General features: G+C 42.7%; 1 protein-coding gene across 2 annotated transcripts in view; it reads right to left on the reverse strand.

The window, feature by feature from the left end:
• Positions 1–412: 412 nt before the first annotated feature.
• Positions 413–13,774, reverse strand: part of psmd5 (proteasome 26S subunit, non-ATPase 5) — a 35,579-nt gene continuing 22,217 nt past the window's right edge. Inside the window, exons 7-11 of one of the 2 annotated variants that reach the window (XM_060841118.1) lie at positions 10,101–10,292; positions 6,585–6,694; positions 5,082–5,138; positions 2,423–2,563; positions 413–1,103 (exon numbers count right to left, since the gene is read on the reverse strand). In XM_060841118.1, coding sequence (XP_060697101.1) covers positions 849–1,103; positions 2,423–2,563; positions 5,082–5,138; positions 6,585–6,694; positions 10,101–10,292 — 755 coding nt within the window. In that variant the 3' untranslated portion in view covers positions 413–848. The remainder of the gene's footprint in view (positions 1,104–2,422; positions 2,564–5,081; positions 5,139–6,584; positions 6,695–10,100; positions 10,293–13,774) is intronic. The other variant, XM_060841119.1, reaches the window with a different exon arrangement.

Below are 13,774 nucleotides of genomic sequence, written 5' to 3' on the forward strand. Positions count from 1 at the left end.
GAACATGAAACCAACTTGGAGGCAGCCGCTATCAGCCAGATTAGGGAATGGAACTAGTTGCCTGCCGTGTGCCTGAAGGCTGACTGGAAAATCCAGCCTCTCTCGTCTACATCTGGGTAAAGAACCCGGAGATGGGATGGTCTCAGGAAATCAGGTTGCCGGCCAGTGATGTTATTTTTAGTGACCACCCCACTCCATTCCCTGTCAGACCGGGCCTAAAACCCTTCCTCTGGTCTGGTTCACCTACCCCCCGAATCCAAAATAAGACAATTTCCTACAGGATTGGCACTTACTTGCCTTGGAAGTTGCAGCTTCCCTGGCTGCAGGAAGTACACAAAATCGAGTCAGACATGGAAACTTTAATGCAGTGCTTTCCACTATCCTCTTAAAACAAGAGACGGGTAGTCACAGGTTACAAAAGTCTCATTTTAATTGAAACGTGCTGCACACGTGGGAGCTGCTGTGAAAGGTTTCCAGTAACTTTGTGAACGAAAACCTGCAAACAGCAGACTTTACAAATTTTAAAAGCTACTTTTCACTAAATAATTAGTTTTCATTTGGAGAGAGTCATGTGGACAACCTACAAGAAAAAATACCATTCTGGCCTGAAATCTCAATGGGTCAGGGCTTTTATAACAGATTAAGTTCCATTATGTACCATCCTTTATGTAGCTTGGAAGCTAACAGGAAATGATGAGGTGATCAGCCAGCTTGAAAATTCCATTTGATTAAAACGCTCATTTGAAGCCATGCTCCTCAGGGCAAGTCTATACAAAAGTGGGTTAATAATTAATTTAAAGACTTATTTTTTTCTGCTAACAGTGTTTTTAATGATCAAGTTTGGTCGATTACTCTCCATCCACAGCGACAGTTGCAATTGCTTTCACAAAGTAAGGGCCTTCCCGCAGGTAAGCTCGGAGTTGGAGGTAATGTTGGTTCCCGAAGATTTCAGCTGTTGTCTTGGAATCCACAAGTGTTTTTACCAACTCGAACTTGGCATCCTTTGAAGGTTTGTCAGGTTCAGCTGACCTGTCGACAATGTACTCCACAAATCCTGGGGTGCTGATCATCAGCCTCTGACCCCAGGGCTGGCTAGCGATTGCCTATAAATGGAAATGATAGAACTAACAGATTGTAGTAACAAAGACAGAAATAAAAGGGGAAGGCTGAGAAGGGAATATCATGTTTTACCTTTCAATCACGTTCTCTCTCTCTCCCCACAAATACTACCAAACTGGTGAGTGTTTCCTGTATTTGATGTTTTATTTACAAAATTATGATTTGAAAGAAAGGGGTGTGGAACAATTGCAAAACTCAAATCTGCTGATCAAATTATATCTTCAACTTCAATGAATATAGGAGGAACTGATACATTTAAAAGGTTATTTCAAAAGAAATGTGAGAAACAATGTGAGTGTCGCATTCAGCAGCAGAATATGTAAAACCCCAAGACTTCCTTAAACACATTACTATAATATTTTAAAGTAATATCTCAGCACAAAAAAAATTTCAAACCAACCAAGCATTTATAAAGTGATTTGCACAACAGATTTCATAACATTTCAAAAGAATTATGTTTGCATGCTCAAGACTGCGTTTTCACTGGCATTTGATTTGTAATTCCAAAGTTTCCACTTTTTAAAAATTCTTTGTCTGGGACGTGGGCTTCACTGGAGAGGCCAGTACTTCATGCTCAATTCAAAAAGGTGACAGAGAGCTGTTTTCATGAACTGACGCAGTTTGTGGTTTGGGTAGTCCCACAGTGCTGTTAGAGGAAGGCAGCTCCAGGATTTTAACCCAGTGACAGTACCACAACATTAATACAGTCCCAAGTCAGGATGGGAAGTGGCTTGAAAAGGTGTTCCCATGCTTCTACTGCCCTTGCCTTTAGATGGTAGAGGTCACAGGTTTGTAGGGCACTAATGAAGGAGCCTTGAATTACTGCAGCGCATCTAGATGGTGCATACTGTATGCACTGTGCATTGGTGGTAACGGAAATGAATTTAGATTGATGGATGAAACACCAATCAAGCAGGCTGGTTACTGCTGGATGGTATCCAGATCCTTCAGGGTTGTCAGAGCTGCATTCATTTAGGCAAGTGAAGAGAATTTCATCACCTTGCTGACTTATGCTTTGTGGCATACTGGCATTAGGGAATCAGAAAAGGAGTTATTCCTCACAGAATTCCCAGTCTCCGACATGCTTTTGCAGCCATGGTATTGATATGGTTGGTCTAGTTGCAAACATGCAATGAAATACGCAAGTGTTTACAAACAAACATGTCTATATTTACTTAACCGGATCAGCCAGTGATACAGTTTAGCTAAATATGCAATGCCTTATGGAATTTTACATTCAGTCAGGATGTAAACTATGATAAATAAGAAATTGGATTTTTCAAGCTAATGATAAAAGACTCACGGTGAAGATCTTCAATGCGCCAATATGAATTTCTGGGAATGGCTGAGAGCTCATATTGCAAAATGTTTCCATTGGGTGGCTATGCAGAGTGTGGAACCAGGTCTCTGTCATTGCTAGAAGGTCCTCTGTCTGTTGATCATTCTGTGAAATCGATGACAAAGTAAAACAAAGGTGTAAAAGAAAGATCAAATGGCTTTGGCTGAATATATAACACTGTAGCAGTAGAGGTAATCATGAGCATGTTTGAAAGAAGTTCACAGATCAGAGACAGGAGAATGCCCATCGATTATAGCAGGTTTCTAGTTTTAAAATGGACAACATTCCACGGGGTAAGACTCAGAAACAAAACAGGAGTAGATGACTTAGACCTTCAAGCCTGCATCTGCCATTCAACATGATCAGTACCCCATTTCCGTTTTCACTCCATATTCTTAGACCCCTTTAGTCTTAAGAATTACATTCAACTCTTGCAAATATCATTAGCTTTACAGACTATATTGTATAAATGTAGTCAAAATCTGATATATTGTGGATGTTGGGGTAAAGAAAATGAAACCACATTATAGCTGGATCATGTTATAATTGAACGACCAAGGCTGAGAACCTCTCATTTTACCCAAACGTTGGGATGCCTTGGAGCACTCAGGGGACTCCACCTCCCACCACGGTATCAGACATCACCACTGTGCAGGTCAAGGCTGTGAATCAGACTTCCTCCATAGTCCAGACTGCCTAAAGATGGAACTCACATGCGCTGGAGTGCACTTTTGCTGACTGACAGCTTGTACAGAACGCAGATTCATCTTTGTAGATATTGTGAGAATTTTATTCATACAAATATATCACATAGAGGCAACTGAGATCATCAACACAGGTCAAAGGTAAAGTGACCGAAGATTTATTCTAGATGCTAGAATGCAATCACCTTCCAGCGTAAGGTACTAAACAGGCATTCAGAATTGATAAAGCAGCTTCCGCACAAATTTAAATCAATTATTCAGGGGGTTTAAGTAAGAAGTATTGAAATACATTGAAGAGGCAAGGCAGATCTTTCCAAGTAAACCTGCAAAATATTTCAGCCCACAAGTCCAAGGCTGAAAGCAAACAGTGTGGACGCAGAGAAATTCTCTCAACGAAACACAATGTAGCAATATCTTTCCGAAAGATCCAAAGGGACCTTCTGTCCTCCCAGCTCATTTCGGGTAGTTACCCCAAAAACCAAGGATAACACCCATGCCTTTACTGTCTAAAGCATGTTTACTTAGTGCATTACCGAAAAGATTTTTTTTTTGATTATACATCCTTATGGAATTCGTTGGTTATAATCCCCAAGTTATATGTAACTGTGGAACTCCACGAGAATCACAGAACACCGACAGTGTGTGGAAGCAGGCCATTCAGCCCCCAAGTCCACACCAATCCTCCGTAGTGCATCCCATCCAGACCCATCCCCCTACCCTATAACTATTTCCCATGGCTAATCCACTCAGCTTGCACATCCCTAAACACTACAACATGGCCAATCCACCTAACGTGCACATCTTTGGGATGTGGGAGGAAACCAGAGCACCTGGAGGAAACCCATGCAGGCACGGGGAGAATGTGCAAACTCCACACAGACAATCGCCAGATGCTGGAATCGAACCCGGGTCCTTGGCGCTGTGAAGCAGCAGTGCTAACCACTGAGCAGTGCAGACACATGATCCATTAGACTTCAAATGTCCACTCCCAGCTCTGTAACTCCACAAAGGATGTTCAGTCAGGCATGGAGTAGGTATGTCTGATCAACCTGATCTCCAGAATACAGGAACTAGAAATGGATTTCTCCCTGGGAAGCTAAGGTTTTCTACAAAGCTCACAAGCTATTGGAAACTTTATTGAGATACTTTTATTCTGCCCAGTCAAACCAGCTTGATTAGATTACTTAGTGTGGAAACAGGACCTTCGGCCCAACAAGTCCACACCGACCCTCTGAAGAGCAACCCACCCAGACCCATTCCCCTACATTTACCCCTTCACCTAACACTACTGGCAATTTAGCATGGCCAATTTACCTAACCTGCACATTTTTGGATTGTGGGAGGAAACCGGAGCACCCAGAGGAAACCCACGCAGACACGGGGAGAATGTGCAAACTCCACACAGACAGTCGCCTGAGGTGGGAATCAAACCCGGGTCCCTGGCACTGTGAGGCAGCAGTGCTAACCACTGAGCCACCGTGCCACCCATTATTTGTGATTATGAAGCCAAGGATCTCTTACAAATATTTATTAGGATCATAATGGACCAATATAATTCACAACAAGGATTTATGTGAAATACATACAATCTGGGGGAGGAGTCAGCACAAAAGGAGGACATTGTATTGATGTTGGCAGCAGAAGACACCTGATGGCTGGTACACTTTAATAAACACCTGGGTGACCAGAATTCAACACAGGACAGTAAAAGCTAAATCATAGAAATTTGAAAAGTAGTTTGTGAACATTCAGGTTTTTTTGGAACGGATGACACTTCAGTTCCTGGCTTTCTTTCCAATTTACAAACGAAAATCACTGTTATAATATTAGTGATTAAACTACTCAAAACAGCAGAGATAGCTACTGTATCACTGCAGAGCTCAGACACCGCTACAAACCACTTTACAGAAGACTTTTACCTGCAGTTGCCCAGTCACTCCATTTTCTCTCTCTTGCACTCTCCTCTTCTCTCTGTCCTGGTTTTAGATTGTAAAAATGCAATTTTACTGCTTTCCAATTTGACAGAACTGTCAAACAGTCTGTATCTTTTCTCCTGTTTTTATAAGTTTAAAATCAATATCACTTCCTTCTCAGTTACTGAATGGGTAACGAAGAAGTGACTTATAGAGTCAGAGTCATAGAGATGTACAACATGGAAATAGACCCTTCGGTCCAACCCATCCATGCCGACCAGATATCCCAACCCAATTTAGTCCCACCTGCCAGCACCTGGCCCATATCCCTCCAGACCCTTCCCTATTCATATACCCAGGCTTGGTTGCTCGATTGACTGAAAGAGATAACCAAATTGACAGTGACCTGAAGAGCGACAGTCAGGTCAACCACATACATACCACTCACCTTTCACATCACTCTGAAGGTGAAATGTCACATAAAAAGCAAGCTTCTAGGCTGCTTATAATGAGTACATTTAAGGCTCAGTACAGCAGCGGGCTTTGACAGAGAACGATCAAAACATGGCAAGGCCCCCTTATAATTTTATTTGTTGATGGGATGTAAGCTTCATTGGATGGATTAGCATCAGTTGCTTATACCCAAATTCCTTTAAATCAAGTGGGTTAAACAGCAGCCAAGAATCAAACACAATACTATGGGCCTGTTGGAGCAGCATATTAGCAGGTATAGAAGACTGGCAAACGAATAGAAGTCTTGGGATACTGTCTGTGTGGAGTTTGCATTTTGTCCCTGTATCTGTGTGGGATTCTGCTCTGGTTTGTTCCCAAAGGTGTGTAAGTTGGCCATGGTAAGATTCCCTGTGGTGTCCAGCAATGTGTTGGCTTGATGCATTAGCCGTGAGAAATGCACGGTTCAGGGGATAGGGTGGGATGCTCTTAGGAGCACTGTAAAGGATTCTATGATAAGTCAGAGATTTGGGATAAAGGAGACAATTTGAGGATGGCAATCTGTAACTAGTGGAGTGTCACAGGGGTCTGTGCTGGGACCACAATTATTCCTGAATTTGTGTGGGACCTTAGCTTACTAGGCCTGTAATATAATTACAACGCTATCAACTCCCCTTCCTGCATAACATTCAGGGCAATGGGAATTCAGTGCACTTTTATTTAAATAATGGGCAATTCTGAAAAGGACATTTTTTCCTAAAAATTAAATGGTATTATTCTATAGGGCAGATGTGGACCATTTTAGTAAAAAAATAAATACAGAAAACATGCTTAGAGAAATTCATTTTTGCTACTTTTTTCTTAATGCATTTTGAAACAGCTATAAGTGCTTTTTGTTGGTGGGAATAAATGCCATACTTTTATTTGACCACGAGGGTCAATTCAAAAGTTGTTCCTTCCCTCCCCACAGCAGATATTTTTAAAAAATGGAGTATCAAATCCAGAATTTTTTGCACTTTGTCTCATTTTTTTCTAAGAAAGCTTTCCCTGGGCTCTTACCGGCAGAGAGAGCAGAGAAGCGATTGTATCGAGGCAGCGCACCCGCAAGTCGGTGGAAGCATTGCACGAGATGGAACCCAGTCTTCTCAGAACCTCCTGGAAGTTGCGACCTAAACAGTACATTTGGGAAAACAAATGACTTTAAAATTTCTATCCTGCACTTTAGTATGATATCAGAGGAATAAGAAATGATGTGTCTTGTCAGACTGAGCTACAAGTAGAGTGGGCAAGTGCTCAAATGCAACAAAAGCTCTGTAGCAGACAAGTTTCTGTGAGAAGAAAAACAAGAGACAGGCAAATGCTTATCAACTCCAAACCAGAAGCATGACTTTCCTACAGCACAACCACACCATGAAGGTCATAGCAAGCAAAAAGGTCCATCACAGGAAACCTTGTGAACTGGGCCATTGAACTGTTTTCAATGCTGCTTTATTTTCCATTCCACCCGTAACACCAATGTTTTTGGCATCTATGCATAGAATAACTTTAAGGAGGAGGTTAGAACTTTAACTCGCAGAGTTTGTCAACAATTCACAGTTGCTCAGCTGTTTAAAAAAAAACAGCAGTTCTTGTTAACCACAGAAACCTGATCCATGCTTTCTGTTAGCCTGAGTCAATCTGAAAATTAAATTGGGGACTTGAATACTTGGATAAATACTTTAACTTTATAACAACTCTGGAGAAAACAGGACTCCACCTCCAGCATGCTATCCCAGTGAAGTGTGACACCAACTGCATGCTTAACTAATCAGGGGAAGCAAATAAGGTGCTACAATTGATCCTGTCAAGTCTGATTATGATTCAGTGACCACACTTTCTGTGTCTCAGGACACACTGGGGTGGAGTGGGGTGGGGGGGATTTTACACCCTCAGATGAACTCCTGGTTCCTGAAGCCCAGTCTCAAAGCAATATTCACCATGAGCAATTTTCAGACTGTTTTCTCGCAGGAACTGGACAGCCAACTCACATTTATACGCACTGCCTTAGCTAGTCCAGAGCGAACCATTCCTGTAACATGCGGACTAGCTCAGCCATCACTGCCATCTACAAGATGCACTGCGAGCTCCTTCTGGCAACAACGGATAAACACGTATAATATATGTTAACATCTCCCTGATCCGGCTGAACCTCAAAACTGTCCCACACTATGACTCCCAAAACAGTGCACTGTTCTTAAAATTGATCCCCACCATTCCACCTTGGCAACAGTGTCTTGTTCCCAAAGAAGAATAAAAAACCCCAACATGCTGCCTTCAAGTACGATACACAGAATGCAGTTAAGGTAAATGTACAAGTAATTAGTGTTAAACTTAAAAATATTCAGCAGGAACTCATTTGTTGCAAAGTTTTAAAAAATAGTGAACAAGTTTGAATCATTAGCCAACACGGAGTTAACTGATTTTAATCTTACTGCAACACAGTTTCTCTAAGCTGTTTATGAGGTTGAAAAACAGAGGGAAACAATAGATCACATTTCAGAAATAAAACCTTTTTAAAAAAAATGCTAGGAATACTCAGGAGTTCAGGCAGTATTTGCACAGAGAAACAGTTGACATTTCAAGGCGATTATTTTCCATCGAAACCCTTGGGCTTCTGTGTCAGGTCGTGTTTTCCTTTACCATCCTGTGAGGCTTCACCGAAAAGCGCGAGCACAGATGCAAAAGGATGAGGAAAATTTAACTTTGATAACCTGTTCAAATGCACAGACTGCATTCACCGGAATGAATGCAAGTTGAGGTTAGGGAACAGAAGACAGCCACCAACATCTGCATCATGCTCCAGGGTAAGTCAGCATTTTCAAAGAAAAGTGACGAGGAGAGGAGAGCAAAGGGACAGAGCTGGAAGCAAATAAATGCACAGGTAAGGGATAGTCAATATGGCTTTCTGCATAGGAAATCATGTCTCACAAACATTATTGAGTTTTTTGAAGAAGTAACAAAGAGGATCGATGAAGGCAGAGCAGTAGATGTGATCTATATGGTCTTCAGTAAGGCGTTCGACAAGGTTCCCCATGGGAGACTGGTTAGCAAGGTTAGATCTCATCAAATACAGGGGGAACTAGCCCTTTGGATACAGAACTGGCTCAAAGAGGACAGAGGGTGGTGGTGGAGTGTTGCCTGTGACAATCGGTGATGGGTCCACTACTTTTCATAGTTTATATAAATGATTTGGATGCGAGCATAAGAAGTACAGTTAGAAAGTTTGCAGATGGCACCAAAATTGGAGGTGTAGTGGACAGCAAAGAAAGTTACCTCAGATTACAAGGGGATCTTGATCAGATGGGTTGAGAAGTGGCAGATGAAGTTTAATTCAGATAAATGCAAGGTGCTGCATTTTGGGAAAGCAAATCTTAGCAGGACTTATACACTTCATGGGAAGGTCCTAGGGAGTGTTGCTGAACAAAGAGACCTTGGAGTGCAGGTTCATAGCTCCTTGAAAGTGGAGTCGCAGGTAGATAGGATAGTGAAGGCAGCGTTTGGTATGCTTTCCATTATTGGTCAGAGTATTGAGTACAGCAGTTGGGAAGTCATGTTGCTGTTGCACAGGACATTGGTTAGGCACTGTTGGAATATTGCGTGCAATTCTGGCTTCCTTCCTATCGGAAAGATGTTGTGAAACTCGAAAGTGTTCAGAAAAGACTTACAAGGATGTTTCCAGGGTTGGAGGATTTGAGCTATCGGGAGAGGTTGAATAGGCTAGGCCTGTTTTCCCTGGAGCATCGGAGGCTAAGGGGTCACCTTACAGAGGTTTATAAAATCATGAGGGGCATGGATAGGGTAAATAGACAAAGTCTTTTCCCTGTGGTGGGGGAGTCCAGAACTAGAGGGTATAGGCTTAGGGGGAGTGGGGAAAGATATAAAAGAGACCCAAGGGGCAACTTTTTCACACATATATGGAATGAGCTCCCAGAGGATGTGGTGGAGATTGGTACAATTGCAACATTTAAGAGGCATCTGGATGGTTATATGAATAGGAAGGGTTTGGAGGGATAGGGGCCAGATGCTGACAGGTGGGACTAGATTGGGTTGGGATATCTGGTCAGCATGGATGAGTTGGACCGAAGGGTCTGTTTCCATGCTGTACATCACCATAACTCGATGATTCTGCTGTGAATAACTGCAGAGCACCATTGAAAAGCAGATTATTTTCTCATTCGGTAATTGCTTCATAGTGGTTTCGATATAGAAGTGGATAGCTACAAGAAAATTGATGGTAAACAAGGCTAAAATGCAATTGCGAGGAAAACCAACCTAAATCAATTAACTAACCTTTCGATTACTGAAGTAATATGGATGACGCGTTTGGTAAATAAGGTATTAACAAAACTCCCCAGCATTAGGGAGAATAAATCAGCTACACAGCACCTGCACATCAGCATTACAAAAGTGAACTATAACTGGAATTCTAGTTAGTTAGAAAAATGACTAATATGGAACCTTACACAACTTAAAAAATAAACAATATTCATCTCAGCTTTGAATCGTTCAGCTGGGATCTGAAGTAATGTGGTTTACCCGTTTTATGCAGGACTTGCTTTCCTTCAACACATGATCCAAGAATTCCGATGGTATCGAGACCAACTCCAATCATGGTTGGCTCCTGCCCTTCGATCATCTCAAACACCTTCTCAATAAAAGCAGGGTAACGCTCACAGATCTGTTGAGGACTGTCAACCATTGCCAAATTTCCAAAGAATTTCACTAAATCTAAAAGGAAAACAAGCTTAGAGCAAGGAATGAACAAGATACCAGTACAACAAGACAATGCAAAATACTTGCAGATGAGTGCACATTCTGGTGTTCAAATACACAGCATGACTGGATTTAACACATCCATTACTCCCAGTCACCAATCTCAACATGTCCTTTACAGGAGGTTGCCAAGAAGAATTCCAATCTGAACCATAAGGAATGAATTCCCCCTGCTTCCCTCTCTTCCTGAAGTCACTGATCCACACTCTGAGGAAACTCAGTCTAAATGACCCTGTGGTAAAACAGTAAATCAATAGCAACAAGCTGATTCTACAAACCAACATGAATTACAAGGGAGTGGGCCATTTGGCCCCTCAAGCCCTCTCCATCATTCAGCGGTATCATGGCTGATCTGAGCTAAATCTATATTTCTGCCAGCCCCCACTGAACCTGCGACTCTCTTGCAAATCAAAAGCCCATCGAGCTTTGTCTTACACATATTCAATGAACCAGCGTCACTGCTTTCCAAGGGGAACAATGCCAAAGATCTGTGAATGTCAGAGATGAAATTCCTCATGTCCATCTTAAATGGATGGCCCTTTATTCTGAAACAGTGCTGTCTCCAAGTTCTGGAATTTTCTGTCAGGTGGACATTCTCCTAACATCTACCGCTCCTTGCAGGTGAAATAATCCCATTCTCTTCTTAGAACCTACCAACACACACACACACACACACACACACACACACACACACACACACACACACACACGGGCAACCAAAATGCCACCCTTAATTCTCTTCGCTGCACCTGCTGCACTGCACCGTCCCTTTCAGATTACTGTACAACCATACCTCTTAAAAAAGGGGGAGTATTGCTTGTTACTTGCAAAGCCAGCACTTCTTGTCCTCCTGAAGGGCGCTTGGATTTGCCCGGCCATTACAGAGGGCAGTTAGGGAGCAACCACATTGCTCTGGATCTGGAGTCACGAATAAGCCAGACCAGGTAAGCATGGCAAATTTCCTTCCCTAAAGAGCAGGAGTGAATGAGATGGGTTTTCAGTCAATCCCATCTGTCTGTTCCTTGTTTAGTTTTGCTGTTTGAGGAAATATCAGAGTGCAGCTAAAAGGAAACTTTAGACTCCTGTCACAGGAATCCTGGTTAATTCTTCCCCTTCATAGGCGAGTGAGTACTGCTTGGAGATACATTAAACTTTGCTACGTGGCTCAGTGGTTAGCACTGCTGCCTCACAGCACCAGGATCACAGATTCGATTCCAGCCTCAGGCGACTGTCTGTGTGGAGTTTGCACATTCTCCCAGTGTCTGCGCAGGTTTCCTCCGGGTGCTCCGGTTTCCTCCCACATTCCATAGATGTGCAGGTCAGGTGAATTGGGCACATTGAATTGCCCATAGCTAGGTGCATTAGTCAGAGGGAAATGGGTCTGGGTGGGTTACTCTTTGGAGGGACGGTGTGGACTGGTTGGGTCGAAGGGCCTGTTTCCACACTGTAGGGAATCTAATCTAATCTAAACTAGAGTCTTTTGAATAAAACAGTGATGTGAATAATTTGTTCAAACTTTAAGATGTTACCTGAATTCTATGGAGTTGCAGCTTTTAAATCATAGCTAGTAATATACTGACAACAAAACCTGTAGTTGGATAGCATGTTTAATACAATAGAACATCTCAAAGCACTCAGAAGTAAAACAAAGGAAGGTCATCTCTGAATCAAAGTAGATAATATGGAGACTAGTGATCAAAACTCTCCTCAAACAGGCGTAGGTAGGTAGGTAGGTAGGTAGGTAGGTAGGTAGGTAGGTAGGTAGGTAGGTAGGTAGGTAGATAGATAGATAGATAGATAGATAGATAGATAGATAGATAGATAGATAGATAGATAGATAGATAGATAGATAGAACAGTCCAGCACAGAACAGGCCCTTCAGCCCACGATGTTGTGCCAACCGCTGATCCTCCTGTATGCACCCTCAAATTTCTGTGACCATATGCATGTCCAGCAGTCTCTTAAATGTCCCCAATGACCTTGTTTCCACAACTGCTGCTGACAACGCATTCCATGCTCTCACAACTCTGTGTAAAGAACCCGCCTCTGACATCCCCTCTATACTTTCCTCCAATCAGCTTAAAACTATGACTCCTTGTGTTAGCCATTTCTGCCCTGGGAAATAGTCTCTGGCTAGCGACTCTATCTATGCCCCTCATTATCTTGTATACCTCAATTAGGGCCCCTCTCCTCCTCCTTTTCTCCAATGAAAAAAAGTCTGAGCTCAGTCAACCTCTCTTCATAAGATAAGCCCTCCAGTCCAGGCAGCATCCTGGTAAACCTCCTCTGAACCCTCTCCAAAGCATCCACATCTTTCCTATAATGGGGCGACCAGAACTGGACGCAGTATTCCAAGTGCGGTCTAACCAAAGTTTTATAGAGCTGCAACAAGATCTCACAACTCTTAAACTCAATCCCCCTGTTAATGAAAGCCAAATCACCATATGCTTTCTTAACAACCCTGTCCACTTGGGTGCCCATTTTAAGGGATCTATGTACCTGGACACCAAGATCCCTCTGTTCCTCCACACTGCCAAGAATCCTATCCTTAATCCTGTACTCAGCTTTCAAATTCGACCTTCCAAAATGCATCATCTCACATTTATCCAGGTTGAACTCCATCTGCCACCTCTCAGCCCATCTCTGCATCCTGTCAATGTCACACTGCAGCCTACAACAGCCGTCTATACTGTCAACGACACCTCCAATCTTTGTGTCATCTGCAAACTTGCTGACCCATCCTTCAATCCCCTCATCAAAGTCATTAATAAAAATTACAAACAGTAGAGGCACAAGGACAGAGCCCTGTGGAACACCGCTCACCACAGACTTCCAGGCAGAATATTTTCCTTCTACTACCACTCGCTGTCTTCTGTTGGCCAGCCAATTCTGTTGGCTGTCTTCTGTTGGCCAGACAGCTAAGTTCCCCTGTATCCCATTCCTCCTGACCTTCTGAATGAGCCTACATGGGGAATCTTATCAAATGCCTTGCTGAAGTCCATATACACCACATCCACAGCTCGACCCTCATCAACTTTTCTAGTCATATCCTCAAAGAACTTGATAAGGTTTGTGAGGCATGACCTGCCCCTCACAAAGCCGTGTTGACTGCATTTAATCAAGCCATGCTCTTCCAGATGGTCATAAATCCTATCCCTCAGAATCCTTTCTAACACCTTGCAGGAGACAGATGTGAGACTTACTGGTCTTAAATTGCCAGAGATTTCCCTATTTCCTTTCTTGAAGAGAGGAATTACATTTGCCTCTCTCCAGTCCTCAGGTAGGACTCCAGTGGAGAGCGAGGATGCAAAGATCTTCGCAAGTGGCGAAGCAATTGCATTTCTCGTTTCCCAAAGCAGCCAAGGACAAATCTGGTCCGGGCCTGGCGACTTGTCAATCTTAAATGTTTGACAAAATTTTCAGCACATGAGCTTCCT

This window comes from Hemiscyllium ocellatum, chromosome 21 (assembly GCF_020745735.1).
Source record: "Hemiscyllium ocellatum isolate sHemOce1 chromosome 21, sHemOce1.pat.X.cur, whole genome shotgun sequence".
NCBI lineage: Eukaryota > Metazoa > Chordata > Chondrichthyes > Orectolobiformes > Hemiscylliidae > Hemiscyllium > Hemiscyllium ocellatum.